The sequence below is a fragment of the Pseudogymnoascus destructans genome (assembly GCF_001641265.1).
Source record: "Pseudogymnoascus destructans isolate 20631-21 unplaced genomic scaffold scaffold_27, whole genome shotgun sequence".
Classification (NCBI taxonomy): domain Eukaryota; kingdom Fungi; phylum Ascomycota; class Leotiomycetes; order Thelebolales; family Thelebolaceae; genus Pseudogymnoascus; species Pseudogymnoascus destructans.
This window is the reverse complement of record NW_020167546.1, coordinates 327589-344246: the sequence shown is the minus strand read 5'-3', so window position 1 is coordinate 344246 and position 16658 is coordinate 327589. Positions and strand designations below refer to the sequence as shown.

Sequence of the window (16658 nt, the reverse complement as noted above, 5' to 3'; positions counted from 1 at the left end):
AAATTGAGACCCAAAGCCTTTCAGAATGACGTTGAGAAACGCTTGGCTTGGGCCGCGATAATAAAGTGCCAATCGCGACACGAAGCGAAACAACCCCACGAAACGCGTCTCCCTAGCTTTTATTGACCTCACCCCCAACACCAGCACCACGAATGCGCCCAATGCTGTAATAATGCCTAGGTAAATATCCCGCTCACCTGAGTTCAACGACTGTGTTCCTGACTTTTGAATCTAGAGAAATCATTACAGTCCAGGCGGGCCAGTGCGGCAACAGCAGTATGTCCAGCGCTCTTACTTGGTCCCATAAATCGACTTGCTCCAGGCGGGCAATGCTCCTCAGGATACTAATGATATATAGTTGGAAGCCAGTTTTGGCAGCAACTTTGCCAGGAACATGGTATTAGCCAGGATGGAAACCTCGAGGACTTTGCGACGGAAGGCGGCGATCGCAAGGACGTCTTCTTCTACCAGTCCGACGACACACGATACATCCCCCGAGCGATCCTGATCGATTTAGAACCTCGAGTACGTCTAGGATTACGGCTATAGAGAATGCTACATACTGACACCCCTAGGTTATCGCCGGCATTCAATCTGGACCCTACAAAAACATATACAACCCCGAGAACTTCTTCGTTGGAAAGGACGGCGTCGGAGCTGCGAACAACTGGGGTGATGGATACCAAACCGGAGAGTCGGTGCACGAAGACATCATGGAAATGATTGACCGCGAGGCCGACGGAAGCGACTCGCTCGAGGGCTTCATGATGCTGCACTCAATCGCTGGTGGAACGGGCTCAGGTCTCGGATCGTTCCTGTTAGAAAGACTGAATGACCGGTTCCCAAAGAAGATCATACAGACGTACAGTGTTTTCCCGGATACAACGAACGCCGGAGATGTTGTTGTCCACCCATACAACAGCTTGTTGGCAATGAGGCGGCTTACGCAGAATGCGGACTCGGTGGTTGTCCTTGATAACGGAGCGCTCTCGAGGATTGCTGCGGATAGGCTTCACGTCCAGGAGCCCTCCTTCCAGCAGACCAACCAACTGGTATGCCCACGTAATTCTTATTTTTGTTGAAGGCATCAAAGTAATAACGTCAAACAGGTCTCCACAGTTATGTCCGCATCCACAACACCCCTACGATACCCAGGATACATGCACAACGACCTCGTCTCCATCATCGCCAGTCTAATCCCCACCCCCCGCTGCCACTTCCTGATGACCTCCTACACGCCATTCACCGGCACCTCTCTCGAAGCGGCCAAGACCGTCCGCAAAACCACCGTCCTTGACGTCATGCGCCGCCTCCTCCAGCCCAAGAACCGCATGGTCTCCACCAACCCCTCCAAGAAGTCCTGCTACATCTCCATCCTCAACGTCATCCAAGGCGAGGTCGACCCAACCGACGTGCACAAATCGCTCCTCCGCATCCGCGAGCGCCGCCTCGCGACCTTCATCCCCTGGGGCCCGGCATCCATCCAGGTCGCGCTGACGAAGCGGTCGCCGTACGTGGAGATGCAGCACCGAGTCAGCGGGCTGATGCTGGCGAACCACACGAGCATCGCGACGCTGTTTAAGCGGATTGTGAGGCAGTATGATGGGATGAGGAAGCGGAATGCGTTTATGGAGGGGTATAAGAAGACGGCGCCGTTTGCGGAGAACTTGGACGAGTTTGATGAGAGTAGGGAGGTCGTGACAGATTTGATTGCCGAGTATGAGGCTGCGGAGGATGCGGATTATATGGGTGAGGAGGCGCCGCAGAATGAGGCGGGGGATAAGAGGGTTTGAACTGTTGTAGTGGAATTTGTGAGGTGCATGATACAAATGTTGGGTGTGGGTATTTCTGATGGCGCCCAGGAAGGCGTTAGTGGAGTAGCGGTACGACTATGGTAGGAATGATACCAAAGTTTATGTTCTGTACTTTGTTTGTCTTGCCTCACGTATTAGTATGATCATTTCATGTGATTTGGGTGAATACAATCCATGCATTACATATATACAAAATTCTAAGCTCCCCACACCGCGGGGCTTCCCACAACTCATCGAAATGCTCTCGTGGACATTGCTGTGTGCTTTTTCTGGGCCGAATCCGAACCTCTTCCGTACCCCCCTTTGAAATTATAAAGGACGGCATACCAGAGACTTGTGAGACCAAACGCCCGTGTGCGCCATCTGTAGTAAGAGAACTTCTCTCAACACTTCTCATGACTTCCCACATCTCCTCAGTCCCACTTCCCCCTCCACCTCCCAGCAACCAACACACCAGCCTGCCTTCCAATCCCCCACCCCACATACGCGCCCACCGCAATAGTAATCGGCCACGTCTGCCACGGCCTATCCCAATCCAGCGGGATAGGAATCGCGCCGAGCCACGAACCAATCAGTGTGCCAGCCGCAGCGCCAAAGACCTCATCCAGCGGCGCGGTGAAGGACAGTATCTCAAGCCAGTGTCTGGATGACAGGGGGCGGGCGTACAAGAGCGGGAAGAGGGCGAGGAGGGCGATGTGGAGGGTCAGGAGGGTGGTGTGTGGGAGGTGCGTGGTCAGTGGTGCGCCGAGGAGGATGGCGGCTAGGAAGACGGGGGCGGCGAAAAGGATTGTGAGGATGAGGGAGAAAGCGAGGCGCTGTTGGGAGAGTTGTTAGTGTATGGACTTCAATATCTGGGGAGGTAGGGCACGTACGTAGGCAATATCAAGCGCAGGACCGGTCCACCCATTATCCTCCTCCTTCTTGGCTTGTATCCCCGGCGGTCCAGCCTTGGCTTTTGTCTTCTTCTTCTTCTTCTTCTTTGTAGCTGTGCCACCGAGGGCGGGTTGCAGGCAGATGGCGCAGTATGCGCTCTGGATGAGGGCGAGCCCCGCCGCGCCATAGGTGAGGGAGGTTATAGGGTCGGCGACGAGACAGGGCAGGCTGAAGAAGACGGTCGAGAGGAGGAGAGGGGTGTGGACGTGCGTATAAACGTGGGAGAGGGTCGTGTTGAGCTTGTAGATCGCTGTTGTTGGTGGAAGGGAGGTTGAGGTTGGGGCGGGCGTCGCGGGGGCTGCTGGGGATGGTGGGGGTTTCGCAACGGCGGTGGGGGGTGCTGTTGAAGGCATTGCGGAAGGCGATTGCCTGGCAGGGCAGCTTTTATGAGGGATGCCGGATGATGGTGTTCCTGGAGGAGGCTCGTCGTTGCGTCAAGGGGTATCCGCGACTACGTTGTTACGGGTTGAAGCGAGGCGCGCGACTAGCAGGGGTAGGTCCACCGTGGGCCTCGACATCATCATTCGATATCAGATTATTGCCTCACCACATTTCGCATTTCAACCATTCTAAATCTCATATTTTGGGCATTATTTATATAGTTTCATCAGCCAGTCTCATCTAGCTATTTTTAGCTATCTCAAGCCTTTGGCACCAGGCCCCTCAAGGACAGATCATATACCACATCCTCAATCTTCTTGACCTGATATTTAATGCTATCACTCCTCCGCCTCAGAGAGTCATTCTTGAGATTCAGCAGCTGGAAGCCGGCAAACAAGTCTTTGACAAACTTGCTGATCGCAAGCGGGCGTGCGAAGTCGCCCAGCGTGACGGAGTTGGTCGCAAGGCGCGCGAGCTCCTCAATCAAGCTGATAAGGGAGTGGAGGTACTCCTCAATGGTGATATGGAAGGAGTCGTCGACCTTGAGGTTTACGGGGACTAGAGGCAATTAGCATAAGCTGTAGTTATCAAGTAAATTTTAGCATAGACGACGGTATGCCTGGGTGAACTCACCACCGAGAACGTCGCCTACTTCATCGATTGTGAGGAGCCTGCCTGCTTCGGCCGGTTTGGATTTGGTCGCCATGCCACCCAACCATCCACACAGGAGTATTGCAAAGATAACATTCTGAATATCCTTCGTCCACATGCCATTATACCTATTGCCCCGTCAGCTCCGTCCGGCCTGAACATGTCGCACCACGTGATAATACATACTTGTAGTACGGGAATTTACTGGCCACCTCAGATAGCTCCCTCACGCTTTCAACTTCACTCCTGATGGCTGCCTCAGCGGCTTCGATCACTGGTTGCACTGCAAGTTATCAGTCATTTGAATCTCAGGCTGGGAACAGAACAAACTCACGCTGAGCTGGAGGAGTTGAATGGGCGCGAGAGAGGATGGAGTGGACAGAGCGGCCCTGTCTCTCAAGCTTCTGGAGGATGGTCTTGATCTGTTCACGCACTTTGGCGTCCGCATCAATGGAGGTCTGCAGGTCTTCGAAGATCTGGGCGTCCATGAACGCGTCCTTGACTGGATCGGACATGGTGGGTGTTAAGTTGGACTGGTAAGGTAGGGTGGACAGAGATTTCTGAATGGCATCCGTTATAAACAGATGATAATCAGAATAGTTCCAAATAAATTATTGAAGGCGACCGATTCTATGGAGAATATTATAATTTTCAATCCAGCATCTTCACAGACTCAAACCGCCAGATATTCATCACGTGATTATTTCGACAGTTATCGGCTAATCCTCGTCGAGTATAAGATTGATATCTTGTCCGATGTTCGCTATGTGCTGTTCACAGCATTCAATATGGCTCTAGCCTAAACACTCCGTCCTCATATAGGGATATTACTTGCATATGCTTCCATGCAGGGGGTGCAAATACGGACACCTGCGAACAGACCACGAGCCGAAAACTTCCCCTCCTGTAAGTAGGCTGCGCACTACTCGCTCAATACTCGGCTCACTCGCTCAGTGGGTTACTCAGCTGGGTGAGTAGCTGAACCTTTTACTCGACTCGGTGAGTGAGGTCAATACTCAGTTACTCTGTAAAAACCCGGTGAGTACTCGGCTATCACGTGTAAGATTTATGCATCATGTGAACAGTCCCTCATACGATTAATACTGTTTTATGGTTAAGTTAAAGTATTACATCTATTAGCATCACTCTCGCCATCTCTAGTAAGCTGTGAGAACGAATCATGTATATTCCTCTATCTAAGTACCATGATTATCAGAAGATTATTAGAACGCTATTATCTATTATATATGCTTAAGAACATCCCTCCACCTTGCTTGATGAGGCCGGCCAGACCTACTAATACCTAAAGTATTTATAGGGTCTTGATGAGGATCCTCGACTGAGCGGAACGAGCTATGAGTCAAGATAACTGTGTATAGAACTTGTTCATAAAATGTCTCTTGTGTGAGAATATGATCTTATTATAGGTATTAACCTACATAATTCTGGTAATAATCTGGTAATCCTTACTTGTTGAGGTTGCATTTGATTGATTCGCATTTGATAGAGACTATCCTTCCAATCTGTGACTTCCTTTTGCAAATGTCTGATGCAAGATGTGTTGCCATAGACTTTGGGCCAGCAGACTTGATTGCAGGATGCGTAAGGGCCTTCGAACAATAAGTACAAATAACACATGGTTCTCCAGAAAGCCGGTCTGCTCCTTGGTGATAACTTCTCCAGTATTGAGAACTCCAGTTGGTTGAATCCCATGCAATCTTCATAAGGAGTTTTGTAGTATGATCTGAGTGTTGTTCATACCATCGTGATAGCTTCCACCACTCAATGAATATATCGTGTGTATCCTTAGTCCATTTGACGAATTGGTTTAACTTGCCAATATATTCAAGGCCTGCAGGGACTTTGTAAGGATGCCTGTCCCTCAGTGATGGAAAGGATCTGAGTCGGGCAGGTTACGGTCACATGATAAGAGTTAAGGCAGGTTAGCTGAGTCGGACCCGTTTCGGGTACTTAAGGAGATTGACCCAACGGGGGTTCCTCTCTTCATCTTTTTTGTATCCTTCGTAGTAGACCTATAGGATAGCATCCGTTTAGCCTCTGACTCGCACTCTCATATGCTATTACTGTGAGCTGGGTGCCCTGTGTCCTTACAGACTTGATTTAATGAGGATAGTCGTTGAGAAGACGGAAAAGAGTCTGAGAATACTGTCAGAATCAAACAACTCTGAGTATTGAGATGGCATTTGGCAAATTGCTCGATTATCAGAAGGTTACCAGAAGTCTGGCTACGATGAAGTACTTAAATACCTGGTTTTCCAACGCGAAAGGTACTCCAGCGCTATAACTTTAGCAACTCAAGTTCTCCTCTACTCTAGCTCCAGGAACAACATATCCTGTGCAGCTGATACCTTAGCCCACTTTTCCTTATCAAACTTCTTAGAGTAGACAAGTAAGAACGCCTCTTTGAAGCTAGAACTATGAGTGGATATTTGCAACCATCCATTGTCGACAAGATTGTAAGACTTTGGGTACCACTGCACAGGTCCTGGTAATTAGGCCCACTTTCCAAACTGCCTGCTCGTACAAACAGAAATATTTATGTGGTGGGATAACCTCATGAAAAGTGCTATAATAAACAATTAGTATTGCCAGAAGATTGCTAGGATGATCAGAGACGTACCCTTCCTCTACATCAATCCACGGCATATACTCAAAGAGACGCTCAGGCTTCTTTCTCAGCTTTCCAGCCTTTCTCGTATATGAGTGGATACAGCTATCCCAGAAATGTTGCCACTTGCGGAAATTGGACTCTTCATGGGCCTATCAACTATTAGTATCGCCAGAAGATTACCAGATTATGAGGTAGCATACATCAATGTGCGCTTGAGTTAAGAGAGCCTGGGTGCTAGTGATCTCTTCATCGGAAAGCTCATCTGGTAGAACAGCCTCGTCATTTAAAATATCTCGCGCTGTAACATAAGCTCCAACTCCAAATCGTCTTCAACCTCAGTATCCTCCCATTCGCTGTTATGATTGTCATCGATTGGAATACTTGAGATACCCTCAAATGCAGCAAGCTCAGACAGAAGTTGTTTGGGCGGAGTAGATGGTGGGGCTTGTGGAGAAGAAGAGGCGCTAATATTCTTGACTTTCTGATTCGCAATGCAAGATGCATGGGTACCCTTCTCAGTCCTGTTTATAGTTAGATTGAGGCTACCAGAGATTACCAGTAGGAACTTACCGAACACGAATACGCTCAACCTTCAATTCATTCTGTAGACATGTCTTGTCTTCAGTAGAGGCAGCGATATACTTTGCAGACTTATATAACTTCTTTAAGTAGTAGCTCAGATCAGCATGGTCAGCCTTGAGTGCTAAGTGAACAGCCTTCTCATATTCAGTAAGGTTGGAGACGCGGTGGTGAGCTTTGATAGTATTCACATTAGTGGAGAGTTCTTCAGGTGCCTTGCGTTTCGCCATACTAAACACGTGATTAGCAGAAGATCGCCAGAAGTTCTGGCTATAGAATCAAGATAATAAACTTACTTGAAGTCCTAGTGAAGAGGTGAAGGCGCAAAAGGGAAGAAGAATGTGTAGATTGGAGGGAGTAACCAAGGAAGGTGGTTCTAAGGTCGTGGTTATTTTAAAGTTGCAAATAAAAATATTCGTGAAGGAATATTCACCTACAAAGAATTATTGTTCCAAAAGCAACACCACAACATGCACCTTCATATAAAACACATACCTTTCAACCTCTACCTCTTTTCTATACTCTTCTTCTGCAATATTCTTCCTACAAACTCACTGTAAGTACACATATCTTTTGATCTACTTCTTTGTCTTGTGTTTACTTCACTAACTCACCTTGATATTAGCAAATGGCTCGTACCAAGCAAACTGCTAGGAGATCAACTAGTGGCACAGCACCAAGGATGCCACTTGGATTACGAGCTGGCTCTGGGCTTGGTGGAAAGGGAAAGGAAAAGGCCGTGGGCACAGCAAGAAAAGCTCCAGTTCGCTCATCTCAAGCTAGCAACAATCATGCTCAGAAGGCCACGCGCCGCGCAAAGTCTGGTAAGAGGATTACCAGAGGATTACCAGAGGATTACCAGAACTCTCTAATAAACATATAGGCACCAAGGCTCTCCGCGATATCAGAAGACAGCAACTCAATACTAGCCTAATTATCCCAAAGCTCCCATTCCAACGTCTTGTTAGGGAAATTGCAGAAGACTTCAAGTCCAATCTTCGCTTCCAGCAATCTGCTATCCTAGCTCTTCAGGAAGCTGCTGAATGCTTCCTCATTCGAGAATTTGAGAGTATGATGTTTAAACATAGTGACAGGGACATACTAACAGTTATAGTGATAAACCTTCTCGCTATTTATGCGAAGAGAGTGACAATTCAGGCAAAGGATATGATATTGGTTCGGCGTTTGCGGGATATGATGTTTTAATCATGGAGCTGTGGGCTTAATCGATGGAAATGTGTCTCACCCAGGAATTGAGTTCTGGCAACCTTCTGGTAACCTGGTACCTAAAGGCCAAAGGTTATAGTGTGGAATAGGACATCAACAATATGGGAATGGAGTTATGGAGTTATGGAGTTATGGCGTCTTGATCAATGAAGTCGCGCCCCGTTTTTAACATAAGTAATGGCTAATCAAACACGTGATATAACTGAGTTGCCAAGACCCATACTAGGTACTCAGCAAGTGAGTAATCCTCATTCAACAATACTCGGGACATGAGTGAGTAACTCAGCTGGGTGAGTAAAAATTCTACTACTCGACTCGTGAGTACCCAGTGCGCAGCCTACCTGTAAGCCAGCCTGTAAGCCAGCCAATGGATGCACCGCCGAGCCGTGTCAAAGCCAAGATGCGGGAACGCATCGATACATTGGCAATATGGGAATCCTTATTTCCTAGAAAGGGCAGTAACAGGATGTTTTTTTTTTGCAAACATAGTGGTACCGGTATCTGGACTTAATCTGATCTCACGAAATTATAACCATGCTACAGGACCTATACCACAGAAGTAACGGGACTCTCTTGGTCCCATGGAAAAGAATTTAGGCTTCTACTCAGTAGTTTGCTCTTATGCTTAATGTAACGCCAGTGTGCAGAGGAATGGGGGTACGAGCTTTTAGCCTGCTTTTCTTATAAAAACGGCACTACTGTATGTAGGTGGCCCCCAACCAGGATACTTCATTTGAGCCATGGCCGGTCCTTTCCCATTATTTTGGCTTGGTATCTTGGATCCTCGTATGAAGGCTCTCAGCCCGCAATGTCGGCGGCGCGTGTGACGAGCGCAATACGAGGGAGGGGTATGGTCCTCGGGGGCTTGGCTAAGATATAAGAGTCTTGCTTGTTCTCATTTCTCGTCCTATTTGTTTGTTGACCCAAAGTGATATCAGATCTTCAAGATTACTACGCAGCCACGACTTCAGATTCTCCATCCAAGGCAATGGCGCTATCACGTCTCAGCCTCTCCTCAGCACTTTGCCTTGCCATAGCGTGAGTGCTCCTCTCAAATCAAGATTAAACAGTCATCTAACAAAACATCCCTCCTCACAGCCTCCTCCTCACCCCCATCACCGCTCTAAACCCCCCAGTCACAGTCTACACAACCGTAACCCAATGCCCAACAACCACACACCCCACCGCCACAGCTTCCACCGCGGGACCCCCCACCAAATGCCTCACAATAACCAGCACCACCACCCCCGCAACCTGCAACCCCCACCAATCGTGTCCCATAATCGCCTGTCCCGCAATCGCCATCCAGGAGACCCAACCCTGTGGCTGTCCATCTATAGTTCCCACCGTCTATGAGGCCACTGGCTGCTGTCCAGGGTGTATCATACCTACAGCAGTAGCTATGGCAACGGGCTGTCCGACTACGCCTCCGCCTCCACCGTGCGCGGTCATCACGTCGACGGTGCCGCCGGCTTGTCCGAGCATTTCGGGGTGCATGGTACCGGATTGTGTTTATCTTGAGACGCTGACGATGGGGTGTGATTGCTCGGGGGTGTCGACGGTAACGGAGTGTGATGGGAAGTGTCCGGGGTGTTGGACGGAGTATCAGACGCTGCATGTGTCGTGTCCTACTAGGCCGGCCCTGTGAATGGGTGCGGTGTATTGAAGGGGCGGTTGGAGGAGGGATAATATCTGGTGTTAGCCAACTTAGCAAGCTGCTTGTGATTATGGAGGATTTTTGCTTTGAAGCCATAACTTGCATTTGTGAACATGCGGTATATAATTTCTAGATGTGAATATTTAAGTTTAACCAACTTCATATCCTGCCAACTTTTTTTATTTTTATTTCTCTCTCTCCTGCGAATACTGGTCAAAAATCCTCAACGCCACAGCCTCGCCACTCATATACGCTCCCGCAGCCGTCCCCAGCTCCTCAAACGGCGCAGTATGCTCCCCAGCAAACCACAATCTCCTCTCGGGGACCCCATGTCTAATTGCCTTGACATCCTCATCGGCGTCCTTGATCCCCACCTGGAAATTACAGTAGCTTCCATACCCAGCCAGTTCATCCAGCTGCCACTCGGTGCTCAGAATCGCCTTGGGCTTGCAATTCTCGTCGTCGGCCGAGAAGTTGGGGAGCAGCGAATAGTAGGGGAGAAAAAAGGCGTCTAGTAGAGCATAGTGCTCCTCCGTGGACCTTTCGTGCGCAAGTGTGACGATGTGTTTTGAACAGTCGCCATAGAGGTAGAAGAGTAGTGTCGGGCGCCGGTTTTCGGGCGAGAAAGCAGCGAGGTTCCAGATTTCTTGTGGCCAGCACTTGCGGTTCGTCTCTGGTGCGTATTTGGGTGAGAGCCAGTTGGTGTAGCTCGCGAAGTTATCTTCCTGGTTTACAGTCCAGAATGCGGAAGGAAATGTAATGTACACCTGCAAATATGTCAGTGAGTGAGAAGACGAATGGAAGGCGTGCAAACCTTTTCGAGGTGACCAATGGAAATATTGTCCATTGCATCACTTATCCTCTGCGGCAAGCGTGGATAAAAGCCTCTCTCTTTGACGCCCTTCAGGCATCCAAGTGGTACAGTCACGATAATCTCATCAAACTGGAGAACATCCCCCTTCGTGGTCACCACCTTTGTCTCGCCAGAGAATCGGTCCGTCGGCGTTACAACTTTCATTACCCTCGCTCCAAGCCGAAGATCTGCCTTCTCCCGGGGCAACTTGGCTATCCTGTCCAAGATGGCCTCGTATGTCGTTTCAATGAACGTCTCATCTGAAAGAGTCAGGCACCGCCAACTCGAAGAGACCGTATGACTTACCTCCGCTACAACACTGTTCCATCCAAGAAAACCGCAGACTCTGCTTCGTGACAGGGTGGCCGACATAGGCACCCCACATTTCACTCATGCTCAATATGAGCTTCTGGTCCTCGAGTCGGTCTGGAAGGTTCTCCTTGACATTAGATTCAATGAAGTCGTACAGACTTGCGGATTCTGGTATCGATTTCCCATTCTTCCCGCTGTATGCAAACGCTTCTTCGATAATCTCCCATAGCAATGTTGAGAGTTCAGCGGACTTCTCGGCTGGAAGAAGGTCCCCATCAGACGTGAAGATGTTTTGCTTGTTGTTCCAGTGGTGTAGGGGCGTGTTTGTTTCTATTGCCAGATCACGGATTGGGTGTTTGTCACCAGTGGCGTGCTATAAAATCCGCTGTTAGACTTGTACGACGGGAGTAGAAAGGAAGCAGCTTGCAATCCAATTTGGTCCACTTGAAAATCGTTAGCTCTTTGTCAATCAGCGATTTATAAGTGCCACATACATATCCACAGTATATCCCAGTTTATCACTCTGGCATATCTGCAAGCATCGTCAGCCCTTGCTACAAGAACACCTGGCCATCAGTGCATAAACCTACTCTCCCACCAATCCGATCCCTCGCCTCTAGTATCGTCACCTTAAAGCCCTTTTGGAGCAGTACATCCGCAGCTCGTAGCCCAGATATACCGGCACCAATAACGCAGATATGAGGGGGATTACGGATATCACCAAGTGTCGACGGCTTCTCCTCTTGGTCACTCATATCGGCTATTCTTCACGTTATGATGAGTTGTAGTAATGTGCAAGGATTCAGGTATTATACGAGAGTGATAAAGCTCAGAGGGGTGGGCGGGCATGAGGGCTAAGCGCTAGCCCTCAGGCGGGCGAAGCCCAACACATGGAGCTGCAAGGCAGATTGCAAGGTTCAGATATATATGCAGCTAATCAATACGCCTCACAATTGCCTCACGGTCGTCCGTAATCGTTTTTTCCGTTAATGGCAGATGGTTTGGAAGGAGATCATTCTGATCATGATGCGTGCATTTATGTCAAACTAATAAATATGGAGATCTACACGGGAACGGCCTCGTAGCTTATTCCAACTTCCTCCCGCTCTTCCCTTTTACCAACGCGCCCTTTCCAAAGTAAATTGCAAACTCCTAACAGTACCGTCTATATCCCTTAAAACCCCTCAACTCCATAATAAACTCTATCTCGCTGCCCAAAAAATGTCTTTAAATCATACCTCCACACTTCATCTGTCAGTATTTCAAGCGCTTATTAAAAGCGAGCCATTTACCTTCGAGGTTTATCACTATCTGCTTCCCGCACTTTCAAATCCCTCGCAGCTCTCTCCTCTTCCAGCATAATCACAACATTTGCATGACCTCTATTTGTCGCGAGGCTCTCCGGCGTGTCTCCGTCTACATCCATATTATTCAGATCCGCACCACGATCGAGCAATAGGCGGCAGATTTCAACATGACCACCGTACCCACACATACTCAATGCGGACAACTGCATCAAATCAGTAAAATATTCCCAGCATGAGAAGAAATATAACCTACACCCCATCGATCCCTAGCATTTACATTCGCGCCGGCGCTGATCAGCTTGGCCACTTTGGAAATATCTCCATCGCTAGCCGCCTCAATAATCGCCGTCTCCTTCTTGAACATCTTAAACAGCACAGAAGACACACTCGAAGCCCTCCTAACCCTGAGGTCAGTTCTAATATACGCCGTAGAGCTGTCAGGGTTGATCCGCGAAGGATGCCGCGACAATTCCGCCGCGAACTCCTCATTCGCAACAGTGATAGAAGGCAGACTCGGCGCAGTTGACGTGCCGCCAATAGACGCCTCACCAATGGAAATCGAACCAGCATACCCCGAGTCAAAAGAACCAGCTACCGCAGACCGTCGAGAGCTGTTATCCATTTCCTCGAGCATGCCGTTTGAAATTGCTGCCTTCAGCCAGTTGCTGATGTACATGTGGTGTTCTTCCACGACCGAGGCGGATATACCTACGTCCTCCAGCTCGCGGCGCAGGAGGAGCCATACATCCTCAGTGTCGATGGATTCCGTGACGCCCGAGGATGTAACAACGGATCCCTCGCGAAGACCGGCCCGGACTTCTTCGATGAATTTATTGAGTCGTTTTTCGATCCTCGCGGTTGAAGAACTGTCCCACAGCGTTAACTAAGCCCATCCCCATCATAGATTATGAGAGAAACTTACTTTGCCAGACTGCTATTAAACGCAGTAAGCAGACTAGTATTCGAGATAATCCTCGATCTCACATCCGCCAACTCCTCCAACCCCCACCTCACACGATCCCACGACCGCTGCGCCTGCGTCCCCAGACTCTTGTAGTTATTCAGCAAGCTCTCCAGGTCGGCAAGTACCTCCTTACACCCATCGATCAGAATCGTGAGTCTTGCATCCCGCGACGGGCTGAGGCCTTCGGTCTCACTAACGTACTCCTCGGTCTCCTTGATGACGACGTGCAGCGACGCGACTTCGCTGGATATGCGGTTGAATTCCGCCGACGACTCTTTGCAGTTCTTGTACAGCTTCCAGGTCAGGGTGCCGAGGAGGATGATATCCCCGATGCCAACGCCGAAGCTCATCGTTGTATGGTGATAAAGATGCGATGATTCAGTCGGTCGGGAACACGTCGAAGAGAGACACGATTATATAGAGATTCCCCATAATCCCAATGTCCGAGTCATTTAGACTCTGGTACAATCCTGTAGCTTTCGGGAGAGAGACCCCAGAGACCCCAGAGACCCCCACACGGGTTCCTAGACGCCTTGTCGCCTTTGAGGGGGTGCACGGCGCCTCCACCACGGCACGTACCTTGTTCACAACCATGCACGCAAGAATGCAGCGCGATTGACCTGTTGGAAGTTGACGGCCAAGATATTCGCTTGAGTAATTATACTGTTCCCAGTTCCCCCGTGCCTGTCACGAGAAGCTTCGGCACCACGTGAATGACGGGGAACGTGGGCGCGTATCACTCGAGTACTCCGCCACAGCGCCTCTATTAACTTCAATCTCGCAATCTTTCACTTCACTTCAAATAATCCATGGACCCCACGAACACTCAAATCAGCCCTCAGTCTTCCTCGCGACATCGCCACAGGCGATGCCCCAATGAAAACAGAGGCCCAGTGTGATACCAGAGACACCCACCCCATCCCAGGACCTTGGGAGCAAGCCCCCAGCGCGTCCCAGGATCGCGTTTTTTTTAAAAGTTGGTTTTAATCGTGAGATTGTTGTCTCCAGTACGGAGAATTTCAGTCGATTAAACTGAAAAGAACAGATACTACACTTGATCTAAGCCACTATGGCAAAGGAAGCTGGAGAGGAAAGGACAAAGGAGGGATGTGAGAATGGTGGGTGAGGGTTTTATAGGTGAGTGGGGGAAGAGTTTGGCAGGTACAGTGAATTGAATTCACTACACCGAAGTAGACACCTCGCTATGAGTTAGAAACAAATAGCTTCAATATACAAACAACACAGGCCAAAAAACCCCACATCCAAAAATGCCTCCCAAAAAATGTCAATATCCAATAAACACGATGCTCATACTGCTGCCGATCCGCCCAGCATCTGCGCCCCAAACAACGGCCTTTTCCTGAGAAACAAAACAACGGCCTTCCATCCTAATAAACAGCCTTAACATCCCACCCCACCTTAATAATCCTCACCACAATAAACGCCGCCAGCCCCCCGCCATAACACACCCCCGTAAACGTCATCAAGCCCCAATACTCGCCGTGGTTCGCCTTGACGATCTCGCCGGCGATAGGGATCCCCGTCAGGCACCCGATACTCACGATGGTGTAGCAGGTGGCGAAGTAGCGGCCCAGGTTCTCGGTGCGGCACAGCTTCCCGATACACACGGATGTCAATCCGATGTTCGACCCGGACGCGAAGCCGAAGAAGAGGCAGAAGATGACCAACCCCGGCATCGTCGTCCCAGCGGGTAACCACACGCCGAGCACCATAACGACGGAGAGGATGGTAGTAAGAATCATCGTGTTGAACGCTCCAATCTTATCCGCATAAAACCCCGGCAGCCACCGTCCAAAAACCGACCCAATATTCAGTATAATAAGGCACTGATACGAGAAGTCCTCGCTAAACCCCGCGTGCAGCGCATAACTACTAATATACGTCAGCGGCACAAACAGCGCCCACTCGAGCAAATACACCGCGGCGACCGTGAGCGCGAACACGCCGTCGCGGAAGATGCCTAGGTCCGGTTTGGCGCTGCTGTTGTGCTCCGGGGGGAGCCGGCCGCGGACGAGGACGCAGCCGATGGTCAGCAGGAAGATGGAGAGGAAGCCGAGGCAGCGGGTTGCCCAGGCCCAGCCGAGTTGAGGGATGAGGTATTGCAGCATGAGGGGGTAGAAGATGCCGCCGAGGGCGCCGCCGGTGGCGCCGATGCCGGTGGCGAAGCCGCGGCGGGCTTTGAACCAGTGCCCGATTGCGGCGAGGGAGGGGGAGAAGATGAGGGAGGTGGAGGCGCCGCCGAGGATGCCGAAGACGAGCATGAAGTGCCAGTATGCTGTGAGGAGTTAGTATGGTGCTCTAGAACTCCAAACCTGGCAGTTGGGAGAAAAAGGAAGTGGAGGAAAAGGGGACATACTCTCGCAAACACTCAACAGCATCAAACTCGTCACCACCCCCGCCGACCCCGCAAGCATCAACCACCTCGCCCCATGCTTATCAAAGATCGGCCCAACAATGACCCCAAACCCAAACGCGAGACACGCATACATGCTAAAAATCCACCCAATCTCCCCCTCACTATACTCCCTCAACTGGTTCCTCGAGATATACGCCTGGAACGAACCCAGCGTATTCATCACCCCCAACGCAGCGAGCAGCGAGCACAGAGACCCGAAGACGACGAGCCATGCCTGCAAGCCGCCCTCGGGGTAGAAATTCTCGTCTTCGCGGAGGGTGAGGGCGTGGGTGCTTTGGGAGGGGGAGGGGATGACGGCGGCGGTACTGAGGACGCCCTTTTCGGGGTCGTGGAAGGAGAGCTTGTCGCCGTCGCGGGAGATGCGGGAGATGCGGCTGCGTGTTTTGGAGGGGACGATGTGCAGCCCTATTGCGTCTGAGGAGTCTGAGGAGTTGCCATTGTGGGAAGTGGTGATGCCCTCCGTTACGGCGGGCTCGTGGTCGGTTCGTAGGACTTTTGCGTCCACGGGCGTGTTGCCGTGGCTCCTGGTGTCTTTCTTCTCACCACCCATCATGTAGAATGCACTCTCAGAAGCGCTTCTTGTTGAAAACAAAAAGTATAGAAATCCCTTGGCACGGTATAAAAGCCAAGCCCTTTAAAAAGAGAATTCACCTCTCCCAAAATAAAACGAGCGTATTCCAAAAATAAACAAAGTTAATACTTTCTTCCTTTCTTCCTTTCTTCCTTTCTTCCTTTCTTCCTTTCTTCCTTTCTTTCTTCCTTTCTTTCGTTCTTTCGTTCTTTCTTCCTTTCTTCCTTTCTTTCTTTCTTTCTTTCTTTCTTCCTTTCTTCCCTTCTTCCTTTCTTCCCTTCTCCCTTTCTTTCTTTGTTTATTCCCAAAACCCGCGGCGGCGGCGTCCTCCGACCCTATA

At 50.0% G+C, this 16658-nt stretch overlaps 8 protein-coding genes across 8 annotated transcripts; 1 reads left to right on the top strand and 7 right to left on the bottom strand.

Moving 5' to 3' along the window:
* The first annotated feature begins 18 nt into the window (after positions 1–18).
* TUB4 (gamma-tubulin) lies at positions 19–1977 on the top strand. Its single transcript, XM_024472321.1, has 5 exons — positions 19–180; positions 236–276; positions 359–525; positions 576–1052; positions 1110–1977. The coding sequence occupies exons 1-5, from the start codon at positions 173–175 to the stop codon at positions 1791–1793; spliced, it is 1377 nt and encodes a 458-aa protein (XP_024320352.1). The 5' UTR covers positions 19–172; the 3' UTR covers positions 1794–1977.
* Positions 1974–3247, bottom strand: GPI11 (Glycosylphosphatidylinositol (GPI) anchor assembly protein). Its single transcript, XM_024472320.1, has 2 exons — positions 2687–3247; positions 1974–2629 (listed from the first exon to the last, which is right to left on the bottom strand). Exons 1-2 carry the CDS (start codon positions 3098–3100, stop codon positions 2228–2230), a joined length of 816 nt encoding a protein of 271 aa, XP_024320327.1. The 5' UTR covers positions 3101–3247; the 3' UTR covers positions 1974–2227.
* Positions 3248–3289: 42 nt separating this feature from the next.
* On the bottom strand, positions 3290–4409 carry VC83_08776 (uncharacterized protein). The gene is made up of 4 exons (XM_024472319.1): positions 4114–4409; positions 3966–4062; positions 3762–3907; positions 3290–3686 (listed from the first exon to the last, which is right to left on the bottom strand). The coding sequence occupies exons 1-4, from the start codon at positions 4292–4294 to the stop codon at positions 3388–3390; spliced, it is 723 nt and encodes a 240-aa protein (XP_024320351.1). The 5' UTR covers positions 4295–4409; the 3' UTR covers positions 3290–3387.
* Positions 4410–6694: 2285 nt separating this feature from the next.
* Positions 6695–7220, bottom strand: VC83_08775 (uncharacterized protein; the record flags this gene model as incomplete). Its single annotated transcript, XM_024472318.1, has 2 exons — positions 6695–6932; positions 6982–7220. The coding sequence occupies 2 exons, from the start codon at positions 7218–7220 to the stop codon at positions 6695–6697; spliced, it is 477 nt and encodes a 158-aa protein (XP_024320328.1).
* A 2140-nt stretch (positions 7221–9360) lies between these two features.
* VC83_08774 (uncharacterized protein) lies at positions 9361–9714 on the bottom strand (the record flags this gene model as incomplete). The annotated part of the gene is made up of 2 exons (XM_024472317.1): positions 9361–9543; positions 9610–9714. The coding sequence occupies 2 exons, from the start codon at positions 9712–9714 to the stop codon at positions 9361–9363; spliced, it is 288 nt and encodes a 95-aa protein (XP_024320329.1).
* A 256-nt stretch (positions 9715–9970) lies between these two features.
* On the bottom strand, positions 9971–11838 carry VC83_08773 (uncharacterized protein). Its single transcript, XM_024472316.1, has 6 exons — positions 11630–11838; positions 11534–11571; positions 11467–11482; positions 11034–11412; positions 10689–10987; positions 9971–10641 (listed from the first exon to the last, which is right to left on the bottom strand). The coding sequence occupies exons 1-6, from the start codon at positions 11792–11794 to the stop codon at positions 10060–10062; spliced, it is 1479 nt and encodes a 492-aa protein (XP_024320324.1). The 5' UTR covers positions 11795–11838; the 3' UTR covers positions 9971–10059.
* Positions 11839–12066: 228 nt separating this feature from the next.
* On the bottom strand, positions 12067–13989 carry VC83_08772 (uncharacterized protein). The gene is made up of 4 exons (XM_024472315.1): positions 13269–13989; positions 12600–13212; positions 12332–12549; positions 12067–12284 (listed from the first exon to the last, which is right to left on the bottom strand). The coding sequence occupies exons 1-4, from the start codon at positions 13658–13660 to the stop codon at positions 12272–12274; spliced, it is 1236 nt and encodes a 411-aa protein (XP_024320325.1). The 5' UTR covers positions 13661–13989; the 3' UTR covers positions 12067–12271.
* Positions 13990–14493: 504 nt separating this feature from the next.
* Positions 14494–16470, bottom strand: VC83_08771 (uncharacterized protein). Its single transcript, XM_024472314.1, has 2 exons — positions 15688–16470; positions 14494–15606 (listed from the first exon to the last, which is right to left on the bottom strand). Exons 1-2 carry the CDS (start codon positions 16298–16300, stop codon positions 14699–14701), a joined length of 1521 nt encoding a protein of 506 aa, XP_024320326.1. The 5' UTR covers positions 16301–16470; the 3' UTR covers positions 14494–14698.
* Positions 16471–16658: the final 188 nt, after the last annotated feature.

What these genes read in the sequence shown, in the direction of transcription:
- VC83_08771 (XM_024472314.1), bottom strand. Translation starts at nt 16,300, where the DNA reads ATGATGGGTGGTGAGAAGAAAGACACCAGGAGCCACGGCAACACGCCC. An exon ending in GCTGTTGAGTGTTTGCGAGA is followed by an intron (nt 15,607 to 15,687) that starts GTATGTCCCCTT and finishes AACTCCTCACAG; the next exon opens with CATACTGGCACTTCATGCTC.
- VC83_08773 (XM_024472316.1), bottom strand. Translation starts at nt 11,794, where the DNA reads ATGAGTGACCAAGAGGAGAAGCCGTCGACACTTGGTGATATCCGTAAT. An exon ending in GGAACAGTGTTGTAGCGGAG is followed by an intron (nt 10,988 to 11,033) that starts GTAAGTCATACG and finishes TGACTCTTTCAG; the next exon opens with ATGAGACGTTCATTGAAACG. An exon ending in CCATTGGTCACCTCGAAAAG is followed by an intron (nt 10,642 to 10,688) that starts GTTTGCACGCCT and finishes ACATATTTGCAG; the next exon opens with GTGTACATTACATTTCCTTC.
- VC83_08772 (XM_024472315.1), bottom strand. Translation starts at nt 13,660, where the DNA reads ATGAGCTTCGGCGTTGGCATCGGGGATATCATCCTCCTCGGCACCCTG. An exon ending in TTTAATAGCAGTCTGGCAAA is followed by an intron (nt 13,213 to 13,268) that starts GTAAGTTTCTCT and finishes GCTGTGGGACAG; the next exon opens with TTCTTCAACCGCGAGGATCG. An exon ending in ATGCTAGGGATCGATGGGGT is followed by an intron (nt 12,550 to 12,599) that starts GTAGGTTATATT and finishes GATTTGATGCAG; the next exon opens with TTGTCCGCATTGAGTATGTG.
- GPI11 (XM_024472320.1), bottom strand. Translation starts at nt 3,100, where the DNA reads ATGCCTTCAACAGCACCCCCCACCGCCGTTGCGAAACCCCCACCATCC. An exon ending in CTGCGCTTGATATTGCCTAC is followed by an intron (nt 2,630 to 2,686) that starts GTACGTGCCCTA and finishes CTCTCCCAACAG; the next exon opens with CGCCTCGCTTTCTCCCTCAT.
- TUB4 (XM_024472321.1), top strand. An exon ending in GGGCCAGTGCGGCAACAGCA is followed by an intron (nt 277 to 358) that starts GTATGTCCAGCG and finishes AATGATATATAG; the next exon opens with TTGGAAGCCAGTTTTGGCAG. An exon ending in TGATCGATTTAGAACCTCGA is followed by an intron (nt 526 to 575) that starts GTACGTCTAGGA and finishes TGACACCCCTAG; the next exon opens with GTTATCGCCGGCATTCAATC.
- VC83_08776 (XM_024472319.1), bottom strand. Translation starts at nt 4,294, where the DNA reads ATGTCCGATCCAGTCAAGGACGCGTTCATGGACGCCCAGATCTTCGAA. An exon ending in AGTAAATTCCCGTACTACAA is followed by an intron (nt 3,908 to 3,965) that starts GTATGTATTATC and finishes ACGGGGCAATAG; the next exon opens with GTATAATGGCATGTGGACGA. An exon ending in AGTAGGCGACGTTCTCGGTG is followed by an intron (nt 3,687 to 3,761) that starts GTGAGTTCACCC and finishes AATTGCCTCTAG; the next exon opens with TCCCCGTAAACCTCAAGGTC.